The sequence below is a fragment of the Meriones unguiculatus genome, chromosome X (assembly GCF_030254825.1).
Source record: "Meriones unguiculatus strain TT.TT164.6M chromosome X, Bangor_MerUng_6.1, whole genome shotgun sequence".
Classification (NCBI taxonomy): domain Eukaryota; kingdom Metazoa; phylum Chordata; class Mammalia; order Rodentia; family Muridae; genus Meriones; species Meriones unguiculatus.
This window is the reverse complement of record NC_083369.1, coordinates 148,450,314-148,466,151: the sequence shown is the minus strand read 5'-3', so window position 1 is coordinate 148,466,151 and position 15,838 is coordinate 148,450,314. Positions and strand designations below refer to the sequence as shown.

The 15,838-nt window shown below is 38.3% G+C and overlaps 1 protein-coding gene across 1 annotated transcript in view; it reads right to left on the bottom strand.

Moving 5' to 3' along the window:
* Nucleotides 1-7,614: 7,614 nt before the first annotated feature.
* LOC132649968 (ran-binding protein 9-like) overlaps nucleotides 7,615-15,838 on the bottom strand; it is an 85,187-nt gene continuing 76,963 nt past the window's right edge. The window contains 1 exon segment of the mRNA XM_060374741.1: nucleotides 7,615-7,766. Within this exon segment, the coding sequence (XP_060230724.1) occupies nucleotides 7,636-7,766 (131 nt within the window). The 3' untranslated portion in view covers nucleotides 7,615-7,635.

Sequence of the window (15,838 nt, the reverse complement as noted above, 5' to 3'; positions counted from 1 at the left end):
GGTCACCCAGACATCCCCTGGAAAAGACTCGGGGTCCACGGGCACCCTAGGAGCCAGCCCGGAGCCAGAGCTGGGGACCCAGGTTCCAGCACTGAGCCCTGCCTGCCTGCACGCCTGACTCACCGCCTGAGATAGAACTGTGGGCACCATGGAACCAGCGAATGAGTTTCACTGTCCAGTGCAAACACACAGGGAGGGAAACGGCTGGTCTGATCCCAGAGCACTCAGCCGACACCCCCAAACTGAAAAGGTCCCTGGAAAATTACCCAGCTTAGGGAGGCACCCAGGCTTCCAAAAGGCCACAAAGGCAGACACAGGCAGTTTCTGCGCACCAGACAGCTGGCAGAGACTGAGCCCCCATCACACAGCTGTGCTCCAGGCACAGGCAGTTTCTGCAGCCAGCCAGGTGGCAGACACTGAGTAGTGTGCACCAGGGCAAAAAAAGACACTGGGAGTCCGTGCCTCCAGAGAATCCACAGGGAAGGAAGGAAACTGTACTGACATAAATCACCCAATCCTTCCCTAGAAAAAGTCCAGCAGACTAGTGGGGCCGAGGCGCCAGCACTCAGCTGTGCTCCAGACACAGACACAAACAGTTGATGTGCGCCTGATGTCCAACTGGGTCACAGCAGCTGATCATTAAATTTACAACAAGAAACCGAGAAACAGGGCAGCTGCCCTCAGGACTTCCCTGGGTGAGAGGAGAACCCTCTCAACTAACAAAGACCACAGTTACCACTCAGGTCTATATCCCTGAGGTGAGCAACTCCTGAAAAAACACCAGTCATCCAGGGACTATAAACAAAAAGCTGAGAAGACATCCTTCAGGAAAAAACAGCTTTCTGCAAAGGGGATTCTCTCCACCACAGGATCCCCAGGAACCACCAGAAAATAACCCCAAACACCTAAGATAGCACAATGGGTACAGGCCAGCGTAAAAGCTCAAGCAACAAAAGACAGAACAATATGGCATCTCCAGAACCCAGTTACACAGGGGCAAGTAGCCCTGGACACCCCAGCATAACTGAAATCCAAGAAGATGACCTAACAAGTATGCTCATGAAGATGATAACAGAGGAAACAAATAAGATTCGTAAAGACATAGAGGAAGATAAACTCAAACAGAATATTGCCATCCCTAAAGAAATAGAGGAAGCTGCAGCCAAATGGTTTATGGCCTTTAGAAAGGAAATGCTTAAAACACTGAATGAAATAAAAGAAACAGAGTGGAAGGAACTAAAAGAAAAACAGGAAAGTACAATCAGACAGGTGAAGGAAGTAAACAAAACAACTCAAGACCAGAAGATAGAATTAGAAAAATTAAAGAAAACACAAATGGAAGAAATAATGGAAAGGAAGAAATAATGGAAAGGAAGAATCTAGGGAAGAAAACAGGAACTACAGAGGTAAGCATAACCAACAGACTACAAGAGATGGAAGAAAGAATCTCAGGTGTAGAAGATACAATGGAAGAAATCGATGTATCTGTCAAAGAAAATGTTAAATCCGAAAAATTCCTGACACAGACCGTCCAAGAAATGCAAGACAATATGAAAAGACAAAACCTAAGAATAATAGGTATAGAAGAAAAAGAAGACTCCCTTCTCCAAGGCCCAGAAAATATTTTCAAAAAAATCATTGCAGAAAATTTCCCCAAGCTAAAGGAGAGGCCAATTAGAATACATGAGGCCTAGAGAACACCCAACAAATTTGACCAAAAAAGAAAATCCTCCCGCCACATAATAATCAAAACAGTAAGTATACAGAACAAAGAAAAAATACTAAAACCTGCAAGGGAAAAAGGCCAAGTAACATATAATGGCAAACCCATTAGAATCACACCTGACTTTTCAACAGAGACTATGCAAGCCAGAAGGGCCTGGACGGATATCATGCAGAGCCTAAGAGAACAGAGATGTCAGCCCAGGCTACTATAACCGCAAAACTCTCAGTCCTCATAGACAGAGAAAACAAGATATTCAATGACAAAAACAAATTTCAACAATACCTACAAACAAATCTAGCATTACAGAAGACACTGGAAGGGAAAATACAACCCAAGAAAGCTAGCTACATTCAAGAAAACACAGGAAATAAATAACCTCACTTCAGTAAAACAAAAAGCAACCAAGAGAACAACCTGATGACCACAGCCAACATCAAAATCAAGAGATCTAACAGCCACTGGTCATTAATCTCTCTCAACATCAATGGACTCAACTCTGCAATAAAAAGACACAGATTAACAGAATGGATACGTAAACAAAACCCAGCAATCTGTTGCATACAAGAAACACACCTAAGACACAAAGATAGACATTACCTGAGGGTAAAGGGTTGGAAGACAACTTTCCAAGCAAACGGACCCAAGAAGCAATCAGGAGTAGCCATTCTAATGTCTGATAAAATAGACTTTCAACCAAAATTAATAAAAAGAGATGGGGAAGGACACTTCATACTCATCAAGGGAAAATTCCACCAGGAAGACATCACAATCCTGAACATCTATGCCCCAAATACAAGGGCACCCACATTTGTGAAAGAAACATTGATAAAATTTAAAGCACATATAGATCCCCACACATTAATAGTGGGAGACTTCAACACCCCACTCTCAACAAAGGACAGGTCAACAAAACAGAAATTAAACAAAGAAACAATGTCTCTGACAGAGGTCATGAATCAAATGGACCTAAATGACATTTACAGAACTTTACACCCAAACACAAAAGAATTTACCTTCTTCTCAACACCTCATGGAACCTTCTCCAAAATAGACCATATAGTGGGTCACAAAGCAAGCCTCAACAGATACAAGAAGATTGAAATAATCCCATGTATCTTGTCTGATCATCATGGAATAAAGCTGGACCTCAACAATAACAGAAATAACAAAAAGCCTACACACACATGGAAACTGAACAACTTGTTACTAAATGACAGCTGGGTCAGGGAAGAAATAAAAAAGAAATTAAAATCTTTCTAGAAATCAATGAAAATGAAGACACAACATACCCGAACTTGTGGGACACAATGAGAGCAGTGCTAAGAGGAAAGTTCATAGCACTAAGTGCCTTCAAGAAGAAATTCGAGACAGCTCATTCAAGCACACTAATGGCTCACTTAAAAACCCTAGAAAAAGAAGAAGCAGACACACCAAGAAGGAGTAGACGGCTGGAAATAATCAAACTCAGGGCTGAAATCAATCAATTGGAAACAAATAAAACAATTCAAAGAATCAATGAAACCAAAAGCTGGTTCTTTGAGAAAATCAACAAAATCGACAAACCCTTAGCCAGGTAACTAAAAGGCAGAAAGACACCACCCAAATCAACAAAATCAGAAATGAAAAGGGGGATATAACTACAGACAATGAAGAAATCCAAACAATCATTAGGACTTACTTCAAAAGTCCATATGCCACAAAATTTGACAATCTAAATGAAATGGACAATTTTCTTGATCGATTTGACTTACCAAAGCTGAATCATGACCAGGCAAATCAACTAAATAGTCCTATATCCCCCAAAGAAATAGAAGCGGTCATCAAAAGTCTCCCATCAAAAAAAAAAAAAAAAAAAAAAAAAGCCCAGGACCAGGTGGCTTCAGCGCAGAATTCTACCAGACCTTCAAAGAAGAGCTAACACCGATTCTCTTCAAACTATTCCACAAAATAGAAACAAAAGGAATATTACCAAATTCATTCTATGAAGCTACAGTCACCTTGGTACCTAAACCTCACAAAGACTCAACAAAGAAAGAGAATTTCCGGCCAATCTCCCTTATGAACATTGATGCAAAAATACTTAATAAAATACTTGCAAACCAAATCCAAGAACACATCAATGATATGACCCACTATGACAAAGTAGGCTTCATGCCAGCTATGCAGGGGTGGTTCAATATACGGAAATCCATCAATGTGATCCATCATATTAACAAATTGAAAGAAAAAACCACATGATAATCTCCCTAGATGCTGAAAAAGCATTTGTCAAAATCCAACATCCATTCATGTTCAAAGTATTGCAGAGATCAGGGATACAAGGCACATATCTAAACATAGTAAAGGCGATATACAGCAAGCCTATAGCCAACATCAAACTGAACGGAGAGAAACTTAAAGCAATCCCACTGAAATCAGGGACAAGACAAGGCTGCCCACTCTCTCCATATCTCTTCAGCATAGTGCTGGAAGTCCTTGCTAGAGCAATAAGACAGTTGAAGGAGATCAAGGGGATACAAATTGGAAAGGAAGAAGTCAAATTATCACTATTTGCAGATGATATGATAGTATATGTGAGTGACCCCAAAAACTCCACCAGGGAACTCCTACAGCTGATAAACACCTTCAGCAAAGTGGCCGGATACAAAATTAACTCAAAAAATCAGTAGCCCTCCTGTATACAAAAGACAAAAAGGCTGAGAAAGAAATTAGGGAAACAACACCCTTCACACTAGCCACAAATGACATAAGGTACCTCGGAGTAACCCTAACCAAGGAAGTCAAAGACTTGTATGAAAAAAATTTCAAATCTCTGAAGAAAGAATTAGAAGAAGATATGAGAAGATGGAAAGATCTCCCATGCTCATGGCTTGGCAAGATTAACATAGTAAAATGGCCATCTTACCAAAAGCAATCTACAGATTCAATGCAATGCCCATTAAACTACCAACACAATTCTTTACAGACCTGGAAAGAGAAATTCTCAACTTCATATGGAATAACAAGAAACCCAGAATTGCTAAAACAATCCTCTACAATAAAAGATCTTCTGGAGGTATTTCCATCCCTGATCTGAAGCTGTACTATAGAGCAACAGTTTTAAAAACTGCATGGTACATTCATAGAAACAGAATGGTGTACAATAGAAACAAATAAAAGACCCAGAATAAAACCCACACACTTATGGACACCTGATTTTTGACAAAGATGCCAAAACCATACAATGGAAAAAAGATAGCATTTTCAACAAATGGTGCTGGTCTAACTGGATGTCTACATGTAGAAAAATGAAAATAGATCCATATTTATCATGCACCAAGGTCCAAGGATTGTTCAAGGTTCCTGAATAAACTGCATTGAAAAAAAAAATAAGATGGAGCTGGTTTCGTCCTTCCACCTTCCTGATGGTGAGTGTTCTCTGTCACGAACAACTCCACATTTGGCTAAGGCCAAGGATCTGGCTTGCTTCCATGTATGTGGACCTATCTGCATTGCCCACATGGCACGCTGGGGTTGGCTACCCAGAGGCTATTTAAGCTATGGGCTGGCTTTCCCCAGGGTCAGATGATTGTTCAAGGTTCCTGAATAAACTGCTTTGAAAAAAAAAAGTGAGAAATAAATCCTAGATATATTGCAAGACTCAAAAAAAAAAAAAAAAAAAACTTACCATTCAGTGTTGCAGCAGGCATTTAGCCAAAGCTCCTAAATCCAAACTTTTCATATGCTTGTCTGACCTGCCACCACCTTTTCTCTGTTCCCTATTTTATTTAGCAGCTTTGCTCCATGCTCTGTGCTTAAAACTCAAGTTTTGAGTTACATTTGTTTTTATCCCATGAAATAAGTCCTACTGAGCTTACTCCTTTCCACTTGGCATTCCTTGGCATATTATTTTTATTTTCAAAGACAGAGTTAATGACTCACTCTGTATACCAGACTAGCCTCAAACTCAGATTTGCCTGCTTCTGCCTCTAGGTACTGAGATTAAAGTTGTGCATGCTACATCTGGCCTTGGTGCAGTCTAAATTCTGAAGTTTTAAAAAATCAGGATAGTAGGTCCAATATGTTGGTTATTTTCCCATAATTATTTTGATATTGAATCCCTGAGGCATATAAGCAGATGCTTGTGCTGTTGAATTCTTTGTCTTCAATAACCAAATTCAACGTCCCCCATCACATTCCATCTGTACAGTTTCTGTCATTATTCTACTTTCCAGACAGTTTAGTAAGTTTCTGGTGTTTGCCCTTTGTCTCTAGTGCCCAAACTGTTGAACAAATCCTACTTATAACTATGAGACAAGCACCACCCTTTACTTGGTATCTGAAGTGCTAAGTTATACAAACAGTTCCTGAGTTTTTCCACATTGTTAAGCATACTCTCTGCGTGCCTACCAACAGTGTTCAAGTATAAATTCTGAGGATACTCCATGCTTGTTCAGTGACTGGGATTTGGTGGCAATGTTGTGTGGCATGATTACAAATTGAAGGTAGTGGTCATGAAAGTCAGCAGGGGAATTTAGCCTACTTGTTTTGAGCACTTTTTACTTCCTGCTGTTCTAACTTTCCCCTCATAGCATAAAGGAATCATCAGGAAACAAAAAGGTATGATTTGTTCTCATTTAAGTAACTTCATGTAAGGGTGAGGTGCATTTGCAGGTATTCTTGGATATTTGTGGCCCCTAGGCCTTGTCAATTTGGCTAAAACTGTGCTCCATTATTTCTTCAAAATAAAACCTGCACTCACATGTAGTCAATGAAGTGTTAATTTACAGAAATCTTATTCCACAAACTGGATTTCATTTTTTACAGGTAATTTGAAAAAGGAAGGTGAATACCTTGCAAAATGAAGAAACTCCAAAAAGTTAAAATACAGAAAGTGCAGTCTGTCAGGTAATGAGTTTTGTTCTGTTTTCCTAATGGAATGGAAGTTTCCTTTTTAAACTTTTGGCTTATGAGGGGAAGGTAGCAGTATATCAGAACCAGTAATAGTAATTATTCTAAAAAACTATATAAGAACCTAATACATAAATTCAACTGACACTAATATCCTTAGACGTAAAGTTTAATGGCTGGTTAATTACGTCACTATATTTTTATTGCAATATAGTACTCATTTAAGTACTTAAAAATGGAAGGTGTACAAAGATTAAATAAAGACACGGTAAATTGACTAGATATTTGGTTTTTATATAAATAAAGGTAGCAACCACACTGTTGACATGTAATACTGTTATAACACAACAGCTAAAAGTGTGAGTCTACAACAGAAGTCATCTGCAGTTAAACAGGAAACAAAGTTAAAGAGGATCATGTTAAAAACAAAACTATTGGGACAACAGGCTGGTATTTTTAGTAGCAACAAACATACTCACTCGTCTCCTGAGTATTTCAAATTTTACAGTGCACATTAAAAATGGATTTCTTTCATCAACACTATTAAATTCGAACTGTCTGAAGTTTATGCATTTTGCAAGTTTCACTGATTGAATGCTTGCACAGGAGGAGGGTTCAGAGCAGCTCCCAACTTGTAGTTTACATCACCCACATGCTAACACAAACACTACTTGATTCATTTCTTTCCCTCCTTCTCCTGCCAACAAAGAAAGTGGTCTTTTTAGTTTCTTTTAGGTAATTATTTTAAAGGATTTATGATAATCAATCTGAACATCTGAAATTCAGTAATATTTAACTCATAGACAACTAAGAGGTTAAAGGATGGAAAATATTTTCTCCAAAACTAAGTTAGAAAATCATTTGTGTTATGTTGTAAACAAGGAACCAATCTATAGCTACAAAACCTGCCCCCAGTGGATAATTAAAAAAAAAAAATCTAAATTTCAGTTTAGCAGAGCTGGTCTTCTTCCACGTTGACTACTTGCCACAGTGTAAGTGTGAGCTCCTGAAGTGCATAGCTAATGTAGGTAGTCTTCCACTGTGGCAACTGCACAGGATCCAATTCCTGATCGAGCCATCAATTCTAGACACTGTGTGGTCTGTCCCACTGCTAAAGCAAGGGGAGGTTGCCTTGGCAGATTGTGAGTTTCTAAGGAAAAAGGATTAGAACATGGAAATAGCAATTAACAACTATTTTTAAAACAATCTTTCAGTCATGAAAATACAACATTTCCTACATCAGTACCTGTGTGTATCTGAACTTTCACATGAATAGCAAGGCAGATAGGTATTTCTAAGAACAGTTCTTACAGAAATAAGGTTTCTTAAAACTTTATTTATTGACTCTTTCTCCTTTCTTTCTTTCTTTCTTTCTTTCTTTCTTTCTTTCTTTCTTTCTTTCTTTCTTTCTTTCTTTCTTTCTTTCATTGTTTTTTTTAAGAGAGGATTTCTCCATGTAGCCTTGGTTGTCCTGGACATGCATTGTAGACTAGGAAGGCCTGGAACTCAATCCACCTGTCTCTGACTCTTTAGGGTTATAGGCAGGCATGCACTACTACTCCTGTCTGTTAATTTTTTTTGATACATAGATTCACTTATTATTCCTTACTGGCCTGAAACTCAGAGATCCTTTTTAAGTTTTGTATTTAACATTTTACTTCTCTCTCAACCTTGATACTTAACCAAGGTCAGCTGACATTAACAAGAAAAGCTAGTACCAGATTTTCATTCAAAGTTTCCAGTGATGATACTCAACCTCCTGTAGATAAAGTCTGGTGAGGGTTGTTGAGCTGCCTCTAAGATGTGCTGGTAAATGTTATTCAGAAGCAAGGAAAGGCCTATCAGATAACAGAGCAAAGCCACTGTAGAATTGAAGAGGCTAACCTCTGATCATTAGTTCAGATATTATATAAATAGAATATTCTTGGGTGTTACACATCACAGTCTTAAGACAAGTAGGTTTGTTTTGTTTTTGATCAGGACTCTCTCTACAGACCAGGTGGTCTGCATCTGGGATCTGCTGGTCTCTGCCTCCTGAGGGCTGGTATAAAATGTGCAATGACTACAAAGAAGACATGAACTTAGGGTAACAAGACCCCACTCAGAAACTAGTATTTTCTCTCTGGAGATGGTTCCAAACTTTATAAAAACATTAGGTTAGTGAAACTATCCATACTTCTGCAGGTAATGTTGACAGGGGCAGAACGAGAAACAGTAACTCTCAAGCTCTCTGATTAGCTATAGCCTAAGCTCAGTTATGGATAGCCTAAGCATAAAGAGTTTGCAATACAGCAGGAAAAACAATTCTGAAGGAATGAGGCACAAATGTAATAAAAGCATGGAGCAGACCTGGCAGAAAATACAGTTTAATAAAATGTGGTCTGGAGCGGGAGCATGTTGGGTGGTTCATGCCTTTAATCCTAGCATTTTGGAAAATGCAGGTCAATCTCTGAATTCAAGGCCAGCCTTATCTGCCAAGCAAGTCCACGACATACAGAAACCCTATCCTGAAACTCCCACATACACCAAGAAAAAGGTCTATGTTATGTCTATTCAAGTACTGATTTACTGACAAATAAAAAGGAAAAAAAAAATATTTTGTTGTTGTTTGGATAAGCTTATGGTTCACAGGAAGTACTTTGCTCAAGTGAGCACTGGGTTCACTATTACACTCTTTGACCAAAGGAAGCATCTGGTTTTAAGTATCTTGAGTCTTTTAAGAAACAAGATCGTGCAGAATATCCAAGATTGCACCACCTGGAGGACGCTGTTTCTGACCAGCAGCACAGAAGGGATGGCACAGTGACAGAAAACTGGACCTTAAAACACCAGAGATTGTATTTACCAGGTGAGAGAAAACCGCACAGTCTGGGAATCAATCAGGTTCAGGTCATCCAGTTAAACCACAGAAGAGTTTCCAGGTCCTTGAGGGTGGTTGGTTGTCAGCACAGAGCCACAGGTCTGTGTGCTCTGATTACCATCCCAGATTGAACTGTGGGCCCCAGGGCACCAGATATTGGGTTTCTCTTTTGAGAGGTCAGGACACTCAACCAACCCCACCACCACCACACAAAAAAGTTCTCAGGATAGGTTCCTGTTTTCCTGCAGGTGCCAAGGCACCCAATCTCCAGCATAGTTGAACCACTCCACCTGGGTGCTCAACTTATCATTCGAGATGGAACTGTGGACCCCCAAACATCAGAGACTGATTTTCCTTGCCATGAAGAAACCCCATGGCAAGGGAAACATCAGATCTTACCTAAGGACAACCAGCTCCAGAAAAGTTTCTGGGTTCCCTCAGGCTCTAAACTCCTGATGAATGCATGAGCACTATGCTCACCTGCCACTGATTACCACTAGAGTACTGGGGCACAAAGCTCCAACCTCAGACATACAGAAGCCTGACAGCCACTGGATCAGTCCCCAGATAGTGCTCCAAGGTGAAACCAGTCATCCCTAGCTAAACTGACAAAACTGTAGGACTCCCTGGTTCTTCAAGAGGGCTGTGCCCAGCAAACACAGCACAAGAACAGCAATAGCAGATCACTAAATTAAGAGCAAATAACCCAGCAGCAGGGCATGTGTCTCCAGGAATTCTGGTGAGAGAAGAGCAGTTACCACACAGTTCCATACATCTGTGATTAACTTTGGCAATTTCTGAGAAGCACTGCCATTCTGTTGACCATACCCTAAGAGCTAAGGAGGCCTCCTTCAGAACTCGGTCATGGAGATTCTTCCCACCCCAGGATTGTAGCAGGCACCAGAAATTAACAGACAACACTTCAGTCTGCCATACTGGTAAAGGCTAGTTTAAAAGAACAACCATTATAAGGCAGGGCAGTATGCTATCCCGAGAACCCAATTATACAGGGGCAAGTAGCCCTAGACACCTTAACAGAAGTGAAATTCAAGATGACCTATGCTTATGAAGAGGTTAATGGAGGAACCAAATGAAATGTGTAAAGAATTAGAGGAAGATAAAGTCAGATTATGGCCATTCACAAATAAGTACAAGAAGATGCATCCAAACAGTTTGTGGCTTTCAGAGAAGAAATGATTAAAACAATGAAAGAAATAAATGAAACAGAGAAATATTCAAACAAACACCTGAAGGAATTGAAGGAAAAACAGGATATTAAACAGTCAGAAAGTTGAAGGAAATAAAAAAAAAATAAAACTGCTCAAGATCTAAAGATAAAATTGGAAAAATTAAAGAATTCACAAATGGAGAAAATCATGGAGAGGAAGAACTTAGGAAAGAAAACAGGAAATACAGAGATAAGCATAAAAAACAGATTATAAGTGATGGAAAAAAATCTCAGGTGTGGAAGATATAATGGAAGAAATCAATGTATCTGTCAAAGAAAATAATAAATCTGAAAATGCCCTGACACAAACTATCCAAGAAACCCAAGACAACATGAAAAGACAAAATCTAAAAGTATCAGGAACAGAGGAAAAAGAAGATTCCCATCTCCATGGCCCAGAAAATATTTTCAACAAAATCATAAAAGAAAATTTCCCCAACTTAAAGGAGAGGCCTAGAAGAATACAAGAGACCTACAGAACACCTAATGAATTAGATCAGAAAAGAAAATCCTCCTGCCACATAATAATCAAAACAGTAATTATACAGAACAACAACAACAACAACAACAACAAAAAAAAAATACTAAAAGCTGCAAGAAAAAAAGGCCAAGTAACATATAATGGCAAACCCATTAGAATCACACCTGACTTTTCAACAGAGACTATGAAAGCCAGAAGGGCCTGGACAGATATCATGCAGACCCTAAGAGAACACAGATGTCAGCACATTCTACTATACCTGCAAAACTCTCAGTTCTCATAGGCAGAAAAAACAACAACAAAGTTCAACAATGCCTACCCACATACCCAGCATTACAGAAGATACGAGAAGGAAAAAATACAAACCAGGAAAACAGAATTCTTTCAGGAAAACACAGGCAATAAATAAGCTCACTAAAGCAAAACTAAAAGTAGTCAAGCACACAAACACACTACCTCAGCCAATATCAAAATCAAAAGATCTAACAGCCACTGGTCCTTAATATCTCTCAACATCAATGGACTCATTTCTCCAATAAAAAGACACACATCAACACAATAGATGTGTAAACAAGAACCAAAATTCGGTTGCATACCAGAAACACACCTAAGAACAAAGATAGATATTACCTGAGAAGAAAGGGCTGAAAGATGGTTTTCCAAGCAAGTGAATACAGGAAGCTAGCAGGAGTAACCATCCTAACATCTAATAAAATAGACTTTCAACCAAAATTAATCAAAAGAGATGGGGAAGGACACTTCATACTCATCAAAGGAAAATTCCACCAGGAAATCATCACAATCCTAAACATCTATGCTGCAAATACAAGGGTACCAACATTTGTAAAAGAAACATTAATGAAACTGAAACCACACATAGATCAACACACATTAATAGTGGGAGACCTCACTCACAACAAAGGACAACAAAACAAAAATTAAAAAAAGAAACTATGATTATAACCAAGGTCATGAATCAAATGAACCTAACAGTCATCTACAGAACCTTTCACCCAAACACAAAAGAATTAAACTTCTCAGCACATCATGGACCCTTCTCCAAAATAGACTATATAGTTAGTCACAAAGTGAGCCTCAACAGATACAAGAAGACTGAAATAATACCGTAAATCCTATCTAAACATCATGGACTAAAGGTGGACCTCAACCACAGAAATAGCAAAAAGCATATACACACATGGAAATTGAACAACTCGCTACTCAATGACAGCTGGATCATGGAAGAAATAAAGAAAGAAATTAAAGTCTTCCTAGAGCTCAATGAAAATGAAAGTACAACATACCCAAAATTATGGGATACAACGAATGCAATTTGAAGTAGCACTACATGTTTTCGAGAAGAAATTCTAAACATCTCATTCAAGCAACTTGATGGCTCACCTAAAAACCCTAGAAGAGAAAGAAGCAGTCAAACCAAAGAGGAGTAGAGGGTTGGAAATAATCAACCTTGGGGCTGAAATCAATAAATTAGAAACAAAAAAAAATAATTCAAAGAATCAATGAAACCAAGAGTTGGTTCTTTGGGAAAATCCCAAAGATAAACAAACCCTTAGCCAAACTAACTAAAAGGCAGAAAGACACCATTCTAATCGATGAAATCATAAATGAGAAGGGGGACATAACAACACACACTGAGGAAATCCAAACAATCATTGGGTCTTAAGTAAAAAGCCTATATGCCACAAAATTTAACATCTAAATGAAATATATAATTTTCTTGTCGATTCCACTTACCAAAGCTGAATCAAGACCATGTAAATCAATTAAATAGTCTTATATTCTTGACAGAAATAGAAGCTGTCATCAAAAGTCTCCCATTCAAAAAATAAAAATAAAAAAATAAAGCCCAGGGCAGAAGTTTTCAGAGAAGAATTTTACCAGACCTTCGAAGAAGACCTAACACCAATACTCTTTAAACTATTCTATAAAATAGCAACAAAAGGAATACCGCGAAACTCATTCTATGAAGCCACAGTTATTTTGGCACCTAAACCTCACAAAGATCCAACAAAGAGAATTTCAGGCCAATCTCCTTTATGAACATTGATGCAAAAATATTCAACAAAATACTTGCAAACTTAATACAATAACACATCAGAGATATCATCAACTATGACCAAGTAGGCTTCATCCCAGGTATGTAAGGGTGGTTCAATATATGGAAATCCAACAATGTAATCCAACATATAAACAATCTGGAAAAAAAAAAAACACATGTAAAACATCTCTTAGATGCTGAAACCATTTCATAAAATCCAGCACCCATTCATGGTTAAAGTCTTGGAGAGATCAGGGATACAAGGCACTGACATAAAAATAATAAAGGCAATATACAGTAAGCCTATAACAACATCAAAACAAAGGAAGGGAAACTTAAATCAGTCTCATTGAAATCAGAGACAAGGCAATACTGCCCACTTTCTACATATCTCTTCATCATAGTTCTTGAAGTCCTAGCTATAGCTATAAGACAATTAAAGAGATCAGGGAGATACAAATCGGAAAGAAAGAAGTCAATAAATCACTATTTGCAGATGATAGCATACATACATCAGTGACTCCCAAAATTCTACCAAAGAACTGCTACAGCTGATAAAACACCTTCAGCAAAGTGGCTGGATAAAAAAATAACTCAAAAAAAATCAGTAGCTCTTCTGTATACAAAAGTCAAAATGTCTGAGAAAGATATTAGGGAAACAAAACCCTTCACAATAGCCACTAATAACATAAAATACCTTGGTGTGACTCTAACCAAGTAAGTCAAAAACTTGTATGCATCAAATTCCCAGTCTCGATAGAAAGAAATAGAAAAAAAGATATCAGATAATGGAAAGATCTCCCATGCTCATGGCTCGGCAGGATTAACATAGTAAAAATGGCCATCTTACCAAAAGTAATCAACAGATTCAATATAATTCCCATCAAATTACCAACACAAATCTTTACAGACCTTGATAGAAAAAGTTCTCAACTTCATAGGGAATAAAAAGAAACACAGAATTGCTAAAACAATTCTCTACAAAAAAGAACTCTTGGAGGCATTTCCATCTCTGATATCAAGCTGTACTATAGAGCAATAGTAGTAAACACTGAATTTTACTGGCATAGAAACCAACTGGTTGATCAATGGAATCAAATAAATAAACCCACACATTTATGGACATCTGATTTTTGACAAAGATGCCAAAACCATACCATGGAAAAAAATAGCATCTTCAAAAAATGATGCTTGTCTAACTGGAAATCTACATGGAGAAAAACGCAAATAAATTCATACATATCGCCCAGCACAAAACTAAAGTCCAATTGGATCAAAGAACTCAATATAAAAACAGACACATTAAACCTGTTAGAAGAAAAAGTGGGGAAGAGCCTTGAACTCATTGTCACAGGAGACAACTTCCTGAACAGAACACCAACAGCACAGGCTCTAAGAGCAACAATCAATAAATGGGACCTCATGAAACTGAAAAGCTTCTGTAAAGCAAATGACATTGTTTTCAGAAAAAAAGGACTGACAACTGATTGGGAAAAGATATTCACCAACCCTGTATCTGACAGAGGGCTAATATCCAGAATATAAAATGAACTCAAGAAGTTAAGCTGCAACAAATCAGGTAATCCAACAAAAATGATATTCAGGGCTAAAAAGAGAATTTTCAACAAAGGACACATAGAAATGCTCAACATCCTTAGTCATCAGGGAAATCCAAATCAAAACGATCTTGAGATTTCACCTTCCACCTATCAAAATGGCTAAGATCTAAAAGTAAGTGACAATAAACGCTGGAGAAGATATGGAGAAAGGGGAACCCTTCTCCTTTGCTGGTGGGAATATAAACTTGTACAACCACTTAGGAAATAAATCTGGTGCTTTCTCAGACAATTAGGAAGAGTGCTACCTCAAGCTATAACACTGCTTGGAATATATCGAAAAGATGCTCAAGGATACAACAAGGACATTTGTGCAACCATGTTTTTAGCAGCTTTATTCATAATAGCTAGAGCCTGGAAACAACCTAGATGTCCTTCAGTTGAAGAATGGATCCAGAAATTGCGGTTTATTTACACAATGAAATACTACTCGGCAATTGAAATCAAGGTAATCATTAAATTTGCAGTAAAATAGTGGGACCTAGAACAGATCTTCCTGAGTGAGGTATCCCAGAAGTAGAAAGACACACAGGGTATTTACTCACTCATAAGTGGATATTAGACATATACTATAAGATAATCATACTAAAATCTGTAACCTAAAAATGCTAATCAAGGAGGAAGACTCTGGGTAAGATGCTCAATCTTCATTTGGAAAGGCTATGAGGATGGTCATTAGAAGAGGGATAAAAGATGGAACAAGACAGTAGCCTACCACAAAGGGCCTCTGAAAGACTCTACCCTGAAGAGTATCAAAGGAGACTCTGAGAATCATAGCCAAACTTTGGGTAGAGTACATGAAATCTTAGGTAAGAAGGGAGAGATAGAAAGACATGGAGGGGACAGGAGCTCCACAAGGAGAACAAAAGAACCAAAATAAACCTGGACAACAGGGGTCTTTTCTGAGACTGATACTCCAACCAAGGACCATTCATGGAGATAACCTACAACCCCTGCACAGATGTAGACCATGGCAAT